The sequence below is a fragment of the Synchiropus splendidus genome, chromosome 19 (assembly GCF_027744825.2).
Source record: "Synchiropus splendidus isolate RoL2022-P1 chromosome 19, RoL_Sspl_1.0, whole genome shotgun sequence".
In the NCBI taxonomy this organism is placed as follows: domain Eukaryota; kingdom Metazoa; phylum Chordata; class Actinopteri; order Syngnathiformes; family Callionymidae; genus Synchiropus; species Synchiropus splendidus.
The window spans coordinates 11,139,528-11,161,883 of NC_071352.1; the positions used below are offsets into that span (position 1 = coordinate 11,139,528).

The 22,356-nt window shown below is 42.9% G+C and overlaps 1 protein-coding gene across 2 annotated transcripts in view; it reads right to left on the minus strand.

Annotated features, from left to right (window-relative positions):
- rhbdf1a (rhomboid 5 homolog 1a (Drosophila)) overlaps positions 1-21,638 on the minus strand; it is a 29,787-nt gene extending 8,149 nt beyond the window's left edge. Inside the window, exons 1-4 of one of the 2 annotated variants that reach the window (XM_053851218.1) lie at positions 21,259-21,638; positions 1,805-1,949; positions 1,590-1,729; positions 596-703 (exon numbers count right to left, since the gene is read on the minus strand). In XM_053851218.1, the coding sequence (XP_053707193.1) occupies positions 596-703; positions 1,590-1,729; positions 1,805-1,921 (365 nt within the window). In that variant the 5' untranslated portion in view covers positions 1,922-1,949; positions 21,259-21,638. The remainder of the gene's footprint in view (positions 1-595; positions 704-1,589; positions 1,730-1,804; positions 1,950-21,258) is intronic. The other variant, XM_053851219.1, reaches the window with a different exon arrangement.
- Between the last annotated feature and the right edge of the window lie 718 nt (positions 21,639-22,356).

Genomic DNA, 22,356 nt, shown 5'->3' on the forward strand with positions numbered 1-22,356 from the left:
AGACCAGATTCACTGGGGCAAACAGGTGGACACTTTCACACACACACACACACCCGGCGGACGGAGCAATAAGACACCGCCGTCTCCTTCTTTATCATGCTCAGGCATTCCACTAAACAATCCCTCCAACGTTGGGAAGATTATTTGCACATGCCATCACATTGTTGAAATGGGAGCCTAATATGTACCAGAGCAAACAGCCTGAGGACAGGAAGTGGAAACATTCTTGAAAGCAAAGTGGAGACACAGCCGGAGCTTATTAGAAGCAGCACTCCACAACCTTTCCTGACGCGTCGCTCTTCACACACACGACTGGTTACAGTTGAAATGTGGAGCATTTACCTCACGCGTGACACACACACATCTAGTCAAAGCACTGACAGAGACATGCGTGTCATTTCATTCATAGATTTAATGTTTAAAGAATGCAGATGTTTTGAATTGTATAAGGAAATAATAGCCATATTTTAAAAGCTAAAACAGAGCATTTGTGTATAGGATTTAATGCGTAAAAGTCCAAGCCACTTGCCATTACGCTTCTCAGGAGTTTTGTCCTGTCATGAACATTTGGCGCTCTCGTGCTTTCCTGTCCTACCTGAGCAGGGTTCTGGAGAGGGAGTGGTGCTTCCTGGTGCCGCGGCGGGCAGCGCGCTGGCCCTTAATGGGCACCGTGTTAATCCGCTCAAAGTGAACCCTCCTGCTGCTGAGGCCAAGGCAGGGCGGCACCAGAAGGTGTCAGGAAAGAGAAGGGGGGAAAAAAAGAGGCAGTGAAAAGGAAACTGGAGAGGAAGAAGCAAAGGTGTCATCAGGCAGGTGATGTTAACTAGAGGCAGCAGTTTGGAAACACAAGGGAAGGAAAGTAACTGAGCAGTAGTTAGCAGGAAGTCGTGGCTATTTTCACTGTTTCTTACCCAGTATTTTTTATTTAAAGACGAACTCTACCCTCATAATTGTACGTTCTGTGACTCACAAACATCAGTCCACATCTAGTAAAGTCTTACAGCGTGAATACAAAATAATACATGAACTTGAATATAAAAGCCGCCTCTTATTTTACATAATTTGCATTTATGTTGCGCCAGTTTTGTGAAGCGCTGCTAAAGCTTTTGTTCCCAGTCAGTGCAGTAATGAATTGATGCACAGTCTCAGATGCCTCTGGTGAAGAAAATAACTGAGGTATCCAGTTACATTCCTTGTATCAAAGAAAGATTGACAAATTCTGAGTCAACGTCCAAGTGAATAGAGCACAGACAGAAAGACTGAGATTGAAAAAATGAGCAGAGCTGCAGTGAAGAGTGAAAATGGTTTCTCTCTTTAAAATCTGTATTCGTATAAATGAGCTAGAGATGCTATTGTTTTGAAAAGAAGAATACAGTTTTATCAGGGATGACTCCACACTTGAATACTTGATATGTCTAGTGATGGAGCTGAAGAGGTTTCATGAAACAGTGTCCTTGACTTTGAACATCTATTTCCAATAAGCCACCTGCTGAGCTCTGAAAATGAAGGCACTGTTTCATGAAGCCTCATCCACCCATCGCTATCCGACGCTGACACGCCCCGTCCAGAAGTGAGGAATCTGACTTTACCTCTTTATGGTCTGAGTGATGGACGACTGGCGTTGTAAGACAGGCCGCCGGGTGTCGAAGAAGTCTCGGGGCGGGGACTGGAGATGAGTGGTCTCCACAGGCATGCTGATGCTGCGGAGGAAGCCCTGCCTCTTCACCGGCTGCAGCAGATATAGGGCAGCCATGACGTGGCAGTAGAGAGATAGCAACTACCACCAGCAGGTCTTTGCAAGTACCTGAACGAAAGTGGGAGGCTCATCGAGGGACATCTGAGCCGTGGGAATGTCCAGTCGCAGCCATGGAGGCTTTTTCCTCTGCAGGCTGCTGGTGCTCTCCCGCCTCAGTTCAGCCATGTTCTCTGTCCCACCCCAGGCCTGCCAGCTACATGGAGAGAACACACAGAGTATTTTAGAAAAATACTTCTCTGTCACTTCATTTGATGAGTTGCACTTAAGCATTGAAACACAAGAGGGAGCTGAGGTGCCTTGTTTCATTTCTACTTGGGCTTCCACATCCTTGACTCAAGGAGGAAAACTGTCTCCAGCTGTTTAACCCATCCACAAAACCCTCCACAGAGCAATTTAAAGAAAATACAATGCCTATTTGTGCTGGAAGTATGCGGTTTTGAATGTAATCCTTAAATGTCAATGGTTAGAAGCTGCCCAGCAGACATCCATCACGTTTCCTGAAGGGAACCAGAGGACCACAGGTGATGTACAAGCCTCTGCTGCAGCCCCTTCACTTAACTGTCACCTCACAGCTCTAAATCTGGCCAGTCATTTCCTGTGCTCTGTTGCTGCAAAAACCTCTGTTATCGCTACCAAGACAACTCTGCACACTTTCCTTAAACCTTCTGACCCGCGGAGCGTCATTAGGAGGATGCTACCAAACCGCATCTCTTTGAAAAATCCTGCGTTTATTTCGATTTTCAGGCCTCATTACCTTGAAGGTATCATCAACTGTGGTACGCTGAGCTTAGAGTAGACGCAAACAGGTCACGCCCCATTCTCTTTGTGGCTCCGGAGTCAATTGCAACCACATGTTATTCATGTATTTCATGCACCGCAGGCTTCTGTTTTAGCACAAGCGATGATGGGAAGCGCTGTCAGTGACGACGGAAGGAAAAACCTCAGGGGGCAGCAAAGGTCAACGCTGCTGACTTGGTAGTCCAGCGGGGATTTACCAATAAACACACAGCCGACCATAAACAGTGCTTTTAATTTGAATGCTTTAGAATCAAACGGTGACATTAAAGGAGTGTCTGAGATGTTGTGATGAAAACACTGCACAAATAGTCTGAAAAAAAAACAAAAAAAACAGTAAGTAAGGCGCCAGTTTCAGCACCCATGATGTGTTGTGGTCAGGAGACTATCCAGGCTAAAGCTTGTGAAACTAGTGAGCCTTTGTTTTAGCTTAGCCTGGGGACGGAATAAGAAAAGGTCCTGTCAAATGGCAAAACAAATATGTTTCAATTTGTAAATGTCAGTGTTCAACAAATGACACTGAAATAAAAACATTATTATTCTTTTGATGATTGACCTTTTACTTATTTGCCTGTTTTATATTCAAGTGACAAATTCCATTTAATATCTATTATTTTGTATTGCTGTTATTTACTTGCATTTTTTTTTTTTTTTTTTTGCAATTTGAAGTGTCTTTTACAGTGTTGTTCTGTTTCATACAGGAAAAAAGGGAAAATTGTTCTTTGTATTTTGGTGGAGAAATGGGGAAAAATTGTCTCATACTGTTGAAAATAAGTAAAAATAAAAATAGGAGAAGTATTTCTTTTCTGCCATTCTGAAAGTTGGAATTTGAGGTGGACAGACCTTGCTTTAGAAGTTCTTTCCATGGACTTGAGAGCTTTTCCTCTCAAAATTATTTAGAAATGAAGCTTTTAGCCATTAATTATTAAACAATAAACAGAATAAATTAATAAAGTGTACTCATATGAGCTCTATATTGAACTGTATATCAGTTAACTTGTCAAGTGGAAAGAAAAACAGAAAACCGAACGAGAACAGGACCATAATCTGAGGCAGTGTAATTGTATTTCACAAGTGGTCTAGATCGACACGTGCTATTATCATAGCATTTGCTTCAGCAAGATCTCAGCTGGCACACACCCTGTTACCTCTGTGGCCCTCGGGCTGAACACATTTAATGATTTTCCAACAGCAGTGCGCCTGCAGCTCATTAGATTTAAAGGTGGTAATTTACAAACTCGCAGGATTGGGATCACCCTTCAAACATGGCTGTGCGCTGCTGGTGGAGTTTCAGCCCAGTATTAGTAATAGACTGTTATCGAACCTGCAGAGAAGCAGCTGCTTCAGGCTGTTGTTCCTGCCATCTGCTCCGTTGTCCAGACATCAAAGCTAAAGCAGCTCCTCAACAACACCACACCATGACAGGACACACACAACACCAGCATGTTTTTCATGCGGAAAAATACTTGCTAGTTAGAATGTGTCAGGTACTCTAATTCAAAAGAAACAAGGCAGTATGTTCTCATTCATCACACACATTATCAATGGAAAGTGAATGAGATAAGGTGGGCAATCTCTATGAGTGAAACATTCATGAAAGATAAGGGAAGATATATGATCGCTTCCTGTGTGTTTAACCAGGTCTTCCACATGTGAGAAAAATGCTGCTCCAGAGGTCGCCGGAGATGTTGAGATGTCATCTCATATGCTTTGTTACTAGTGATGGGCTGGTGAGGCTTCATGAAACAGTGTCCTCATTTTCAGAGCCCACTAGATGGCACTCGAAAATTTTGGGTTTGAACATCCATTTCAGAGAAACCATTTTTAAACCGAGGGCGCCACCTGAAAATGAGGACACTGTTTCACAAATCTGAAAATCACATTTTATAACTATACCCCTTTATCTCCAGTGGAAGTACAGTGGTACCTTGGTTTTCGAACGATAATCCAGAACTTGAACGCCACCGAAAAAACATAACGTGTGCGGACCGATCCGCTGACCCACGACACGCTTTGTTATTGTGTATAACGCAGCCTCTGTATGCAGACGTGTCCCGTTAGCTACATTTACTGACTGTTTTTTCTTCATATTGAGGTGTAAAACCTTTCCTGTCTCCACACTGGACCGTGGTAGAGTGTCACAGGGGAGGTGCTGGAGCGCTCACTCCAGGGTTTGATGTCCTGTTGTGGGCTGGAGCTGGGACAGGGATGAGGCGAGTCTGGGACAGAGCGTGACTTGGTTTATGACTTTGTCACAGCCAAACTGCACAGAAGCGCACATTCAGAGCTGGACACGCACCGGGCACCTCTTCACTTCTGGAGAGACGTCACTCACTCGGCAACCCCTCCCACATGCAGCGGCCACACACATAGAGGAACAGCGCACCTGCAGCAGACACTCTACATTCACTCCTACAAAAGTTTAAGGCTAGTTCTAGTTTAAGGCTTGGAACGCATTCTTTCTTTTTCCATTCATTGTAATGGGAAAAATCCATTCAGATTTTGAACAAATCGCTTCTCGAACGGCCGTCTGGAACGGATTGTGGTCGAGAACCGAGGTACCACTGTATATTGAAAGCAAAAAAAAACTGGGTCCATCAGATCAGTGTAACTGCGACGTTGTCACTTTAAATGTTTGGTATCTACTGCTCCCACCTCAACACCTGGTCTTACGAAATCTCGCCTCTAGATTTACAGTATAGATTGTGTTTGGTAGGACTGTGACTTTAGAACTCCTGACCTGATGACATGGAAAACTGTGGTCACGGGTAACAAATTATAAAATATTATGACTAAAGAAGAGATAGATAGAAGCCCTTTAACAGGGTTGTTCAGAGGGTGTACCTTCTGTCTTTTTGGATGAACAAGTAGGCGGACCTAAGTGTTATAATACTTGTGTTGACTGTGACCTTATACACTCAATGGTGGCAGGGAAGCCATTCTTACAAACCCAACCGCCTATAAATTTCAAGCTGATACTACTTCACACGTTTTTGTTGTAAATAAAAAATGACTGTTTATGAAATAAGCTTTTCTTTCTACTCTGGTATGAGCTTGCGTCCCGTGTCTAAGCAGATCGCTGGCTCATCTTCATAGACTACTATAACATTAGAAAGAGGCAGCACAGTCATTCGCAGTTCAGGGGAGGTTCAAGGCGAGTTCCCATCAAGGACAGCTGGCTCTTCGTCGACAAAGAGACCTTCAGCAGGGAGAATATCCTTGAGAGAAGCAGAGCAGACTGAGTGAATGTTGGCGGGTTTCCAGACAAGTTGATTAGCTCCTCCATTTCTTTTCATGGTCAAGTTGAATGCTCAAAGAAAATGTCTCATGGAGCCGAAACCACTTCAGCAATGCTGACTTCGCTGAGGCCTTATCATCGTCCCGAGGGGTTTCTGTATCTCGTACGCCGGCAATTTCACGCACGCTATCATTTCCCACATTATTTACATTCCCAGTGATTTGAGACTCCTGCGATGTTATCTGGCGAGAAAAAAAAGAGATTTGTTTTGACTTCAAGATTGTCATCTGGGGAGCAGAAAGGCCACCACCTATCCTAATGTGATCTGCTTCCTGTTGTCATTTCGTGAGAAGACCAAACTTCCCTCTTAGACACAATATCAACGGTGGACCACTTCTCCACTCCATTAGTCAGGAGAAGAAAGACAGGCGGATGAAACCCAGACGTCTCTCCAGGTGCAAAGGGGTCCAGTCGGCCATAATGACTGGGCCTGACAGGCAGAACTAACCCCCTCCGTCTGGGGATCTTTTTCCTCTTTTTTCCCCCCTATTGTGTTCTCTATACAAACTGGAGCCCACTGAAGTTTTCCACAGCGTAATTGAATATAATTATTTGGTAAATGGTCTCCAGTCATGCAGAGAAGGCTTGTGATAACAGAGGTCCCAGGTGAGGCGAGGCTGGAGTGGATGACCAACACATGTTCTCCACCATGGTCGCAGCCAGGGCTTATGAGGAAGCTATAACAATAAATGCAGCAGCAGCCAAAGACGTTTAAGACTTGGCTGTCAGCAACAAGCCAGTGAAGCTGTCACTAGGTTTGGATCAGAAAAGCACTTTCAGTTCTGAATCACATTACAGGATGAATTACAAATAAGTGTAAAAGTTTATAGGCACCGCAGCGATGTCTTTATAAGCTCAGGCTTCCCTTTACTGTCGCTATAGACAAAGAAAATAATTCCTCATATTTATGATGAGGTATATGAGATTAGTTTCTCAAGCAGTGGCTTTGTCTTCGGATCTATTATTAGTCACTATATTTTTCTGTCAAGCTTTCTAGACGCTAAGATGGTGTGTGTCATACACTTACAACAGGGGGTCTTCTTTTGATCCAACCTGTCAAGCACATATAGTTTTACCCTTCAGGTGTCATCTATAACAAGCAGCATGGTTGGATCAAAACCCTGGTCTTTTAGGGTCCGGTTTGAAGTGACACAATTGTCTTTCAGTTTTTTTAACCGTCCGTGAAACATCAGTCATGTAGGATGACTCGATCTGTTGATAAAATCTTCAGTTTCCACCACACAACTGCTCAACTTCAGAAGACACACATTTGAAAATAAATATTAAGCTTTTTCAGGTAGTATTTTTAAGCAAATATTACTAATTCTCATTCCTTTAAGGTGTCCAGCGTGGAGCGCTAACCATAACCCCTAGATCTTTATTTTATTCACGGTGAAACCTTCCATTTTTCTTCACTCTGTAAGGATAAATAAACAATAATCTCACTTGATAGCAAAGTGTGGCCAACAACGGCATCTGACTCGAGAGATTAGACTCAAATGCATGAAGTCAGAGTATGATATTTGTCAGACATAATGGTCCGATCATGCCTTTCTTGTCAGGACTCATGAAAAACTCTAGCCGGCTACAGAATTACATGGTGTTCCTCAGAAATTGAGCCAGACACAGGCTGTTGTTGTTGTTGGCTTGGCTGTGGTAAAACCAAAAGAGCACCTTCTTGAGGACACATAGATTACTGTCAACTTACCATGGGCTTAGATTTGTGATCAACACACGTTTATTATGATGCTTTCCTCAGTGTTAGACTCTGATGCAAACCTGGTCTGACAGCGGGAAGTTGTGGTCCAGCAAAAACCAACAAAAAAACAACACAACATCATGTACAAATAACTCACAAAGGCAGTTGAAAATAAAAAAAAAAGGTCAGACTTCACAGTCATTACTGGCTACCTCTGGAAACTACACTGAAAACTTTGCTTCACTGTATTAACTTTATATCCACAGTAGCTTTTCAAGGAGCAGAGCGACAGGTTGAGAGATTTCCGTTTCATATCTACTCTTCTGGGCTGGGTCTAATCCCACAGCATGCCACGCACACATTCCGAAAGATCCCTGGCAGAAACTGCGCTGCGATCTGAAAAGGCAGAGCAGGAAACCACATGAAGAGTAACCATTACGGACAGGAGCTGGCTGGTTTCCGGGTACTGAGTGTTCTCTCAGCAGTGGAGGAGGCAGGCGGCCGCAGCCACACTGAGGGTGGCTGACAGAGCCGTGGGTGGCTGGTCAACAAGCCCCCTGCTGGCTATAGGGGGCTCAATAGATGTGAACCGTAGGGAGGATGAGTCTCATAGATCCACAGACTATGATGTATGGCCTCATTAGATTCTTCTGCAAGCAGTCAGGAAACCTCTTTTTGGAGACCTGCAGCACTTCCAAGTCTTCCTGTTTCATCTTTTCCTGTTTACTGCGTGGCAGTTGTAGCCAACATGTGCAGCTAACTTTAAATAATCATTAACAATTCACTACTTCACTTTTGGCTGTGCGTGTTGCTGCAGAGTCAGGACCAATAAAAAACCTTGTTTTGGTTTCCCCATTCTCGAAAGGTTAGTCACTCGCTCTGCATTCTCCCACTATCCATTGTTTTTTGTGTCTCACCGCCTGCTGGAGGCCAACTTGGACAGCGCAAACAATGGAGGGAAACTATACCACAAACATGCAGCCTGTGAGCTTTTTCCACTCCAGTGTCTTGAAGGGTTTTAAGGGAAGTTTTAAAAACTTCGGGATGAATACAAAATACAATGAATCTGTCTTTTGTTGGACAGCAGTAGCACACATGGCCCAGTTGCAAATTTAAGTCAGCGCTACATTTGATCTTTAAATAGAACTTTTTTTCATTTCATTCATTTTTTTCAATTTCATTTCCATCTATTGTCATTTACATCTGTCAAACTCAACATACATACACAATGAGCATCAGCATGCACGTAGTATTACACACTTACAGACTTTCTTTTCGACCCCAGGCTTTTTTTTTGTGTATTTGCACTTTCATTCTGACTGCTTGATAATAAAAGCCACAGGAAGGGTATTTTCTATTTTTTAATTTTCTATTTCTATTTCTATTTTTACTAAAGTGTGGGACATTTACTCTTATGCATATCAGACATATGTAACGGACAAAAATGATGATGTCAGTAGGACACCAAGTAATGATCAGTTGAATATTAACCATTCTAAATTCTTAATAGCTTTTATGGTATGACACATATTAAAAATACATTTTCTATCATTTTTAATTTAAAACATGGAAGAGTAATAAATTGAAGTTGCTACACAAAAGGCAAATTTTAATTCTAATTATTATGCAGAACTGCATACAGTGACAAAGAGAAATGTTTTTCATTCTGCACAAATCCATGCTTAAATTTTTTTTTTTTTTTTACCCAACATCTGTTTTGGTGGGAAAAGCAGCTGAAGTACTTTCCAGTAATAATATAAGTAATAATAAAGTAATTTCAACTTGACTTTTTATCATGTGAAATATTATTGGTCGCATTGCTCTGTAGGTGGCAGCATTAGAACAGAGCTTGCTCGGACAACACACACATGAAGAAGACTCACACTGTGGCCCCGCACCACAGCGAGTCATGAAAACGTTAAGATCTGTTCCTGTCATTTTCAATGTAATTTGCTCAATGTTTTTCAGTTGGTTTGCTGACAGGTTAATGCCAACTATCACTTCATCTTGTTGGTGGAGGTTGTGATCTTCACAATTCCTTTCCTCTTTGAAATGTGAGACTCACCCACTCAACGTGAACGTGTTAATAGATTGTGAAACGTTTTCACGTTTCATATTTTCCAGCGGTGTTGTAGCCCTCCTACACACATGGCTGCCATAACTGCTGTTTCTTCCAACAAATAAAGCAGCGTGTTCTTCCTCTGCCCATCACACTGAGAGAAAACAGCCACGGGCCCAGGGCGAGCACTCAAGTGAGCACTAGTGAGGATGCAGAGATCGGATTTGACCCTCACGACATGTGACAGTCTGTCGCACCAAACCAGGCCGGATGACATTAAAAACACAGACAAGCACAGACAGCAGAAATATCTGCCGCAGCTGACCCTGAGATCAAGTGTCACTGCTAGCACGGGCCTTGACCTGCAAAGTGGGTTTTTGAGGGTGGCCACAAATGTGAGTCCAGGCTCTGAAGGGTGGAGCGACCTCAGGCTGTTTTACAACACACTGCTGAGACCTTCAGAACACAGGGACGGTTTTGAATCATGTCTTGAAAGCGGTGCTCGCTCCACTGTCACAACAGTGTTTACGAAGCGACAGGACAGAGTGCCAGAGACATGAATAGATCGCGAAAGTATAAATGGCCTGCACTGCAATGTGTAGTGTATTAATAGAACTCATTTTCAAGTCTGCTGTTGGATGAAACGGTGAACTAAGAATAATAAAAAAAAAATTGCCTTCAGTTTGCAGACAATAGGAGACACAGGGAAGCTCTGAAAGCCGAGCCTGTCAAACTTGTTTTGAAAAATACGCATGTGTAACATGAAATGTGCCAGGATCAATATTTGATTTTGCCAATATCCTGCCAGCACAACAAACCTATTCACAACCTGGATGTGTCAGACTGCCTCATTTATCAATGCAATATCGCCCTCAGGAAATAAAGACATGGAAATGAGTTGATCTCATACAAAGATTAATGAACCAATATATGAGCATATACAGAGAAATGTCTCATGAAATGTGGCTCATAAATGAAAGTATTGAAGGTGATGCTCAACACAACACTACTGAAGACAAGAATAATTACCTTGACCTTATCGTAAGAATGCAAACAACTGCAGTATCTGTTTACCAAGTCGAGCGTTTGAGCTTTGTCTTAGGAGTTCAGATGCAGCGGCACAATATTTAACTCAAAACTCATCCATCTTTTATTTGGTGGGATACAATTTAGAGAGCACCAGGGTGTTCCCCCGGGGTCAGGATGTGAGGTGACTATATCCAAAGTATCGCCTAAAAATACATGACGGGTGAGGGGTAAAAATGTCTGTTAGGGGTATAAATGTTATCTTTGACCTGGACAAATGTAGTGGTGAGTATATGTGCGAGCTGTGCTATGAATGGAAAAAGCTAGTCTGCGAATCAGCTGCAAAAAGAACCGAGAAATAGAGAAGATATAGGATATAACATTAAAACTGCTGGGTTAATAGTACTTTGATCTTGAAGGTTCTGTTTGTTTGAATCCAGGGGCTGTAGATGTGTATTTTATAAAATATGCTTCAGATAATTCCAAAAATAGTGACTCCAAAACTCTTTTATTATCCACCAGTCCAGAGATATTTAGTTTCTGGCAGACTCGCTGCCACATATTGCACCAATGTGTTGTGTTGGATTTTGAGAAGCATGTGAAAAGTCGCCTTAGAATCTCATGAAATTAATCTGGATTCTTTTTTCAGTATGAAATCAGAAGGCATTGCAACTATGCCAAACATGAACTCAAACTTGTTGACCTCCCCCCGGTAATCTTAACCAAAGTTCATGCACTCTTATCTCTTAAAAAGAAAAAAAAAAACATGAGCCTGAGATCGAGTTTTTTCCCATAAGAGGCAGAGCCTCTATATACCATGCAAATTTAACGTCTAAATAATTGAACCCGTCTGCGCGGGTGAATTATTTACAAGGCAGTTGAGGAGCAAACACGCGAACACAGAGGTCTCCTCTACCTGTTCTTGGTAAAGGCCACTGTCGGGTTCTCAACAGAACCCTCGCATTAAAAATGACTGAGTTAACCAGTGTCTCGTCTCAAGCCGGCAGAGCACTTGTAATCTTGAGGAAGCAGGTGACAAAGAAGCCCGTGACCACGACAGTCTCACGCGGTCACACCCTGTTAAGTCAACACACAATGAGCTATCATTCATCGGTTGAGGAAAAAGCAGCAGATAAGGGGTTAATTTTACACAGCGACTGCAGCTGCAAGACCTCAAATGTCTCCTGTTTGCCATACAGGCCTATCTTCTGTTCACTGAAAGAAACCCCTGGCCAAACACACGGTGGGAAAAACCCACAGGCTCCAGTAATCTCATACACACCTCCACAGTGTTGGTGGCTGACTACGAAGGGAGTGAGAGGGAGCTGCCTGTTAAAAACATTTCATAAAATTCAATCCAGAACGAACCCTCTTGAGGTCGTAGGGTGTGCAATAACGGTGGCGAACACAAGGACAAGAATGTTGCATTACAATCCTTGGACATGTTAACAAAAGACAGGGGGGGATAAAAGGGCACGGTTCATCGCTTCGATAGTGATGTTGTGGCTGAAGTGGTGAACGTTCCATAAACATTGATTTGAGTAATAATGTCCTGTCTTAATGCAATGTGTGCTGAGAGAAGAAGTTGTGAACAATAGCAATAGAAGGTCCACTATCCTTGCAGCACTAGACTCTCCAAATATGTCCCAAGACTGCATACAAGCACCTCATTGTCTGAGTGAGGTTTGACATTCTCTCCCTGAAATGAGAAGGACTCTGAGAGACAGAGTTCCCCAACATGTGACAGCCATCTAAATAGTTTCCACCGTGATATCAGACTAAATCAAGCCTACAACAGAGGACATTGTGAAGCCTAATGTGGCTGAAGAGTTGTCATTGTGCAGTGTAATCGTAGTAAAAAAGAGCAGAACACTTATACATTCATTCGGTCATCAATGGGAACAGCAGAGTAAGCGGATTCCTACTTCAGGAAAATACTCGGTGAGAAGGTGAACTGGCAACCGCTCAGACAAAGAAACGTAATGTGACTGGTTACATCACGCTGCTATGCAAAAGTGTCTAGCGACCGAATCAATCTTCAGGTTATAAATACTTCACCGCGGCAAGACATCGACTCTGTCAACTCACATCCTCTCTGACAAGACCACCAGCATGGAGGGGTCAGATTTCTGGAGGGAAGGAAGTGCTGGCCAAAAAGGAGGAGGAGGGGAGACAAACAACGGCAGGAAACAAAGTTCGGCCCGCTTGACCACGGAAACGACATGCACAGGCTCACGTGCACAGGAATAAACATCACATCTCCGAGTCCCAGACCCTCGTGTTGGACACGCCACAGACAGACAATAATAGTTGTTTATCCCGGGCCTGCTGCTGACACGTACTGGAGAGCGCGAGTTGTCCCTGCGGTGTGATATCAAAGCTGACGCATCTAGCAGAAACATAGACGGCTCCAAAGAAGGTTGACTGACAATCGCAGGATTTGGTGGTTCATTGCAGATTAAAAACACTCATGTAGTACACAAGTAACATCCGACTTACAACCTGCTCGACTTACATCCACCACGACCACAACCAGCAGATGCTGGATCGTGTACGACAGTTACGGCTGTAAACAGCTTGGTATATAATAGTATTCAACAGAAAAAGTTCCATTCCATCCTTACGCACAATCTGACTTACGACTGATCCCAGTCATAAGTCGGATGTCACTTGTATACCGATTTTAAATTCAATTAAAAAAAAGCTTTCTTGATTTCCCGCCATCCATTTTCCTCCACCTTCTCAAGGTCAGGTGGGATTAAAGAGGCTCAGATCTCTCAGAAACTCTCCGCTCTTCTGGGGTCAACAGACACAATCTCAGCGAACACCTTTTCAATTGGCTTCACCAAGCGCAGAACACTGTTTCTCCCTGGGCGCTTTTCGAGCTGAGCAACTCTCTCTGTGAGAGTCCAGCACCGCACAGAGAAAACTTTTACCGGAGAACTTAGTATTTTTGTCACCACTCAGAGTTTGGAACATGGGTGAAGTCGGACGCCTGAACCAGCCAGCCAACAGAATCTTCATGGACCTTTCCTCTATTTACATATTGCTCTGGCTGGCTACGACTCTGCTTACTTCTTGCTCTTTGTTTTCTTTGTCAGACCGATGGGCTCGTGAAAACCTCTGAATAGACAGTAGTGACCATTTAGTCCTTGATAACATGACATTGTCTTAAATCGACTACCAATTTTAAATGGATTAATTTTGTAACCCCAGAGATTATTGAATTCAAGTTTCTAGTCCCTAGAGGATTGAATGGGATATTATCGTAGGTTGAGGTAGGTTGGTTTTTTTTTGGTATTATTATTATTTTTTCTTTATTTTTTTCTGTTTTGGTTGTTGCTAGTTGTTATAGTTTTGATTATGGAAATATTTATTATTTTTTATTTGTGTTGGATCATCACAGTGTAGTTATCTTCGGGTCCACAAGTTCCAAGTTGGGCAGCGCATGTAAACCAGTAAACGTCAGATGGTAGAACTCATGCAAGTGCCGGAAACTTCCGGACCACAGGCGGCAAGCGGACCAGATTAGGCAATGACAAGACTAAATTCTTAAGTGAATTCAGTGCTTTGGTGGTAAAAGCGAGTTCCTGTGTCGCGCCTTGATGATGTCACAAGAGGAATACCCCGATCCATGTGGTGTCATGTAAACCAGCATCTCAAACAAACGCTGAAATGTTCAGTGGCGGCTGGGTGATCTAAAAGCGTTAGTTAAAATGTAAGACAGTTCTTCTTCCCAAAAGTAGATCTGCAACCAGCGCCGTCTTGGTACTTTGTTAGCATGAACCTGATATGGCTTCAGCGCACTCAGCCTTGCTTGCTGATAGAGTTGGTTCCTCTGATTATGTCATGAGACAGCACCGGCATTTGACCCGGTCACGACCTCCGAGCATCGCACCCGTCTGCATCAGGATGAAATGTATAGTTGCATATGCCACCTTCATGGTATTACATTGTTTTTGTACACAGACATATACACATAGTTATGTCCTCTGAACCCTCATATTGATGTGTGTCATTTGAATCAACTTAGAATTATTAAACTTATTTACATGTTAGGGTCAGTGCTATAAAAATGCACACAAAAATAAGTATGATTTTTATAATAGATTTCAAATATTTTAACATCATTACAAGTTTAAAAGACATATTTTTGTTATGAAAAATTGTGATTAAATTCCAAAAATATATTTGATTTTGTATACTCTAGCATAACAAGGTCACCTCGCCTGTTACTTAGTTGCATAAATGAGCCTCAGATGATCTCAGAAAATGCCTCCCTTTAAGCCTTAAAGGCAAGTTAAGAACATCAGAGGTATAAAATATTGATGTGCCACATTGATCTTCGCCACTGCTGGGGGTCAATGTGCTACTGTCTTGGCGTACACACGCGTGGGATGAAAGTCTGCGGTACGCAAAGGTGTGCACCGCTTGAAAGAATAATAATAATAAAGGCAGGAAGTCAGTTGTGCGTCGGCAGCGTCCATGCGCACCAAAACAAACAAAGAGTAGCATTCTCTGTCGCAAGGAAAGAAATGTGACCCCGTGAGGATCAGGAGTTTTTATTTTGTTTTGCGGGCAACAGTCCCTCATTTAGTCTTCTTATTACCTCAGGGTCAGCGGGAGGGTAACGCTCCATTTAGAAAATGCATGAGTATGAGAACCAGCCTCTGAGAAAGGTAGAGAAATATAAAGCAACAAAAAAAGTGTGTGTATTCACGGCTATTCACGGCGCACACAAATCAATCCCACATGCATCAACTGGATGCTCACTCAATTGTGTTGCACACGGGAAAAGAATGAATCAAATTCGTGGACCCTTGAGGGATATGGTGGTATTTCCAGGTGAAAACACAATCTTTTCTTTTTTTTTTGGCAAGCACATGAATCATTTCTTAGCAAGATAATATGCACGAACCAGACTAAACCATGTATTTTACTGTACATTACTCCTGTATGTGGTTATTAGTGATAAACACAAATATAAATATGATACATAAATGCTATATATTTCCCCTAGTAATACTGTACTTGATGTTGATGAAGGATTCCAGCCTCATGTCCTCATTCCAGCACTGATGTTACAACAACTATACTGCCATGGTATTTAGCCAAAGGGAAGACACGAAGCACCAACATATCTCAGCATGTTGTCAGAACATTGTTTGTCCCATGATAAAATCAAATGCATGCTTAGCAACCGACTTGGTTCCACTGACCCGTATGTGAGTTGAATCTCAACTAGACCTTCCGGAAGCTGGGGAGCACCTAGAGGTGAAGGTCTCTGTATTTAGTGGGGAGTAAAAAGGCAGAATGAGGAGGAGGAAGCAGGAAGAAAGACGTGACGCAGCTGGGTCAAAAGATCTGAGAAGAGCTTTTGACAAAGGCACAGGAAACTCAGGGCTGGTCCTCTGGGGACACCCACATCCCATAAAGGCGGCTGGGGGGGGGGGTCTCTCAACATATTTATCTGAAGTCAATCAGAGTCAGTTTTTCCTCAGATGAAGAAAATAGAGACGGCGACTGAGCATGACATCATGACGAGACAAAATAGTCAGGAATGAGACTGGACGTCTATTTCAGTTGAGAGAAGTGAAACTTGAGAGAAACCTTTTAACCGCGCTGCGTGAAAAAATGACCGTCTTGCCTCACACTTCACCGCACATTAAGTTGGACAGCAACTTACGCACAAAAAAAAAAAAAAAACGGAGCATTTAAGCGACATAAATGAAAGGCTTTTTTTTCAACTTTTGGCTGCATTCAAAGGTCTGTCAGCTGGCAAACCCAGCGGAAAGCTGGGTGAGCGTGAAGAGAATCCAAGCCCCACGAAATTGATGTCACAAGTTAAAAGGGCAGCTTTTGGGGGAAAGAAAAAAGCGTACAGTTTTTAAATGTGACAAGCTAGAACTCACCATTGATAGATGTAAATGTCTCATGCTCTTGCAACGTCAAAGCCAGCTCATGACCATGGGAAGTGAAACAGAAAAAGGGAAATGTGGTTTTAGTTGCATGACGTGTTGTTAGCTAAACTTCACTGACTAACTGACTACAGTGAAAAGAGTGGGGATTTCGTGCGCATACACAGAAAATTATTTTGCTGACGCCCCCCCAAATCGGCAAGATATATATATATATATATATATATATATATATATATATATATATATATATATATATATATATATATATATATATATATATATATATATATATATATATATATTCTTCTTTGAATTAGCTAAAGGATTTATGTACACACACACATATATATATATATATATATATATATGTATATCAACCCTCCAAAAACCCTTCAGCCAATTCAAAGACGCCACGGAAAAGTCCATCTCGCTCGGCTTCTTCCAGTTTAAAAACATCCAGTTAAATAAGTCACTGGGGTTTGAAACACACCCTTGTTTCTGGGAAAGCTGCTCGAGTACGTTTGTCCGATGGTATGTAATGATGGTGGGACAACCGAAACTATCCAGAGAGAACAGTGTGTGTGTTTTGTTACTTCAAGTTGATGGGTTACAGTTTAATTATGGGGGTAGTTTCCATTTCAAGCAAATGTAATAAGGTTAACAGGCCCAACAGTGGTTTGTTTTTTTGTTTTCTTTGTGGATGCCATGCATTATAAAGACATGACACAGTGACTGAATGGGCTTTACATACGCAGGTTGGTGTCGAGCAGTGATGAAAGTGCCGAAGTCCCAAGTGGTGCCAGGACCAAAGTCATGAACATTATGTCATGAACTTGGCTTCAGGAGAAGCTGGTAAATGAAGAGCCAAAAAACAAGGTAATACTTCTCTGCTGGTACCTCGGTTTTCAAACGTCCCGGAATTCGAACAAATCGGAGTTCGAACAAAAATTTCAAGATTTTTTTGCATTGGATTTCGAACGAAAATCCAGAACTTGAACTACCCTCGAAAAAAGCCGGAAAAACATAACGTGTGCGGACCGATCAGCTGACCCACGACGCGCTTTGTTATTGTGTATAACGCAGCCTCTGTATGCAGACGTGTCCCGTTAGCTACATTTACTGACTGTTTTTTCTTCATATTGAGGTGTAAAACCTTTCCTGTCTCCGCACTGGACCGTGGTAGAGTGTCACAGGGGAGGTGCTGGAGCGCTCACTCCAGGGTTTGATGTCCTGTTGTGGGCTGGAGCTGGGACAGGGATGAGGCGAGTCTGGGACAGAGCGTGACTTGGTTTATGACTTTGTCACAGCCAAACTGCACAGAAGCGCACATTCAGAGCTGGACACGCACCGGGCACCTCTTCCCTTCTGGAGAGACCTCACTCACTCGGCAACCCCTCCCACATGCAGCGGCCACACACATAGAGGAACAGCGCACCTGCAGCAGACACTCTACATTCACTCCTACAAAAAAATATCTCCTTCATACTCAATTACGTGCTTTAACATAGTCACCTATGGAGCACACTGTGCAAATACCGTCAAATCATTTTGCCTGACCCATATGACCCATTTATGTACGTCCATCAAACTGGACTTATTTTTGCCTGTCCCTACTTTTCTCGATTCTCAATGAAATAAGGAAAAAGCCCACAAATCGATGCAGCTCTGGAGCAATGGCTTTGTGTGCAGGTCTGAAGAAAAGTTGGACTTTTAACAACCAATGAAAGAGTAGCAGGTATACGCTACAATACTGGCAAGAAAAGTCTTGCTATTAAAGTGTCTCCAAAAAATACTTCAAGGGGACTTTCCTTCATTCTAAAAAAAATATGTCTCTGGCATTTCTGTCTCAAGGTGGCCCCTGAAATAATATATTTACTCAGCACACGCCCTCCAAGAGCTTCTCACATTCAAAGACAACGATCAAAGTTCAACTAGCAGTTGGTGCCTCTCTATTAGCAGCGGCCTTCCGGGAAGAATCTCACAACATTCCCACAGCCCTGGGAATGAGCTTTGCCCTGAGGTTAACCAGCCCCCGACACCAAGTCAGAGCCACCCGAAATATTGACCTGCTGTTGTTCTATTAGATGCTGTCACCCACACAATCGCAGGATTTGGGTGGGAATTGAATTTAGTCATGCCCTGCAGTGGCGTAGCCAGTCCATTAAAGGGTCTGAATAATTCCACAGAATCTGTGACTTACTGTCTGTGAATAGTCCACTTACTAGTCAGCATTACATCACAGCAACTGTCATGGCCGCTGCCGCATCGTGACACGATCAGCATCACATGACCGCAGACCCATGAAGGTGGGAATATTGTCTGTTCCCCGGCACTACAGTACCGGCAGGAGAAACCACATCCTGTATAATTAAAATCAAAACACCACAACACGAGAGGCAAGGAACAGCAACACATTCCTCATGACACGTGCAGTGCAGACTCTTCTGCCCCCACACAGCGGACCGCAATATTTGACAGGGAGGAGTGCAAGAAATCCTAGTTCCTGTTTGGATGACTTATTCACCAAGTCGGCCGCTTGAAAGCTGAGGAGATCAAACAAGGCCTGGGGGCTTTCTCACCGTCGATCCCTTGTAAAACCATACCTGACATACTTCCTGTGTCTGTGTTGGGCCGTGAGAACCGTTTGTGACCAATATATTCATTACTAGCCTGTTGCCTCTGAAGCGGCAGAACAAGTCGGGTGACATGCTTGACCTCATAAGGAACTGACGCCCTGCCCCACGTTCACACATCCACAGGAAGGATGTACACAAAGAGGTGACGTGGCATGAACATGAATTACACTTGAATTGCGCTCAACCTGACAGTCAAGAATGGAAGAATTGGAAGCAACAGTCCTGGCTAATACGCAGTGAAAATTAATATTGAACATGTCAATACTAGATAATAACAGGCATATTATCACCAAAAGGCAACAATCGCTGACTTGACATTAAATTACTTTCAAGATTTATCATCTATTCTTGACATAACATAACAAGGATGTGAGGAAGGTTGCAGTCTTAATGGTGTAACTGAGGCGGAGAAGATAAACAAATGTGAAGTCACTTTCACGGATATAAATATAAACGGATAAATGATACGACGCCAGAAATACATAGCGACGATGTAATTGCTCAAGTCTACAGCCTGCGCTCGCACCCTGCTTCATGTGTGAATGACTTAGTCATACGTCCATTTTTACACGATACACATGCTGAAAGATCGATCTTCAGCGGGACACTATTACTTTATGTGTACAATTATGAACTTATGAGTCGTACTTGCGACTCTGCTTTGCCGAAGGGTGAAGCGACTGACAGGCTTAAACACGAGTGACCAGCTGGTGGAGACGTCACAGTGAAGTGGTTATTCTACATATGGAAAGCATTTGTGTGCACTGACCACATGAGGCGGCAGGCAACTTATCATGAACAGTGACAGACTGGGAAACACGTCGTGCAAAGCAATTGGCTTGGCCTCTATTGTAGAGCACTTCCGAACACGTTGTTATTCGCAAGCACATTGTGCAGATATAATAGTGACAATAAAGGCATTCAAGATTCACCACTATAGAACTGCAGCGCTGCACGATGCCTGAAGCAGTCAAAGTTGGCTCTGACAGACAGACGGGCAGACAGCAGGCCATGAGTCATGCAGGCATGACTACAGTGTAGCCCCTTGAGCAGACCCCCGAAACACTCGCATACCAGCCAGTCAACACTGGCTCGCCTTGAATGGTCCACCTGCCTCAGCAGAGCCCACCACAGCTCCGTCCAAGTATCACATGGACTCACATAAACATCCAAACATGCACATTGAGAATACTCTATGTGAGTTATAATTGGAGCAGATGCGACTCTCACACATTGGTGCGATTACATCACCCCCGGTTATGATGAGCGACCACCCCCCCCCCTTCAACTTCATGCCATGTGATTAGGTTTCAGGAATACCGGGCACACAATCTGGGCCATGTGCTCTTATGTCCTGTCTGCCAAAATAACTCAGCAGTTTCTAGCGCAGTTTGTCTGGAGCCTCACTTCACTCCGTCCAGGTGTTGCAAGACACTGCAGCACCAGACCTTTTCATGTGTCAACAAGCTCGGAATATTGTGTTCCGCAGCTCTCTGAGGCTCAAATGTTAGACATCTAAAGGGGGGTATTGTAATTTATGGGCTCGTGTGGATGTTAGATGTTAGTTTAGCACTCATCCAGGGACGGGTTCTGTGAAGCGATGAGAAGAACATGATGTTCTCCTCACCTCCAGTTTTCCTCATACATTAAACGGCTTACCTATGGAAAGCCATTCACAGCCACAGACTCTTTTCTACTGAATTAAAATACTCTCCCAGCTTGTGAAGATGCTGGCGTTGAGAGCGGTAGGATGAGGAGGAACGGTGAAGTCACTGCATGACATGAGGTCATTTTTATTGCACAACTGCTCAACTGTGAGTCTTACAAACATCATCAGATGATTTATTTAGGTCACTCAAAAGGGTTTTATGAATAGAAAAAGTAATTGGGATTCAAAAAACTAAAGTAGAGTCCTACTATCCCCGTGTTTACTATGTCCAGGGCTCGTCTTAACAGCCCCATGCGGACCATCTTTCAACCATTCAATCCAAGGCTCTCACGCACGATCACGACTCCTCAGCAGTTCCACAACACGCCGAAGGAGCGGTGAATGAGCGTCACAACTTACCCTTAAACCAACCAGCTCCGATGGTCCCCCAGCAGCGACGATAGAATTCAAACAGCCCAGTCCTCCTCAGACTTGTCACATAATTCAGTCCGGCGGCGCAGGGATATACGCGCGTCTCTCCGCCGATGTTGTGAAGGCACGAGCCCGGCGCTGTGGTGTCAAACTCGGCTTACTCTCAGTCACGCCGGTCGCTGTTGACGACGGCTCCGAAAGGTCCGGTTCTTAGCTCCCCACCTACGGCCAGGACATTCCCACTCTCCTCCATGGATCGACCCGGCGTAAGTTCCCCTCCGCGGCCGGTTGTAGCCCAATTCAGTGGCGCTGGAGAGTGAGCCCCGCCCTGGAGAGACGGTCCGTGGAGGAGTCCGTCAAGATCAACCGCCGATCGGTGTGTAGACGCTGGGGGACGCTGCTGCTCTGGAACGCCAGTAGTGACTAAGCGATATCCGGAGCTCTGCGTGTTCCCTCAATTACGTTAATAGTAGTGATGACAAAACCAATATTATAACTATTGTTACAGTAAAAAAATGGGTTATTAATGTGTTATTAATTGTTATTACTGCAAGTCTATCATAGTTTTGGCATATAATATTTATGGTTCCCTAAGATAAGTCACTTGTTGAAGTTTTCTTGTTTGTTTTGGGGTAAAATATGCATGTTCCTGTTGAAGTATTTTAAATATGTAAATGAACATCTAATAAATAATATCTCGTTTTTAACTCTTTTAAGTGGCATTTCCCTCCTCTTCTAAATTATATATATGTATATATATACATATATATATGTATATATATATATATATATATATATATATATATATACATACATATATATACGTACATATATATACATACATACATACATATATATATATATATATATATATATATATATACATATATATATACATATACATACATATACATACATACATATATATATATACATATACATACATATACATACATATATATATATATATATATATATGTAAAATAGAAATTTTGCTCTTTTAAATCTGTATTTAAAAGAGCCATGGCTTACAAGACTCCTGGTATATTCACAGTGACTGAACTTTAAATTCCGTCTTAACTATTG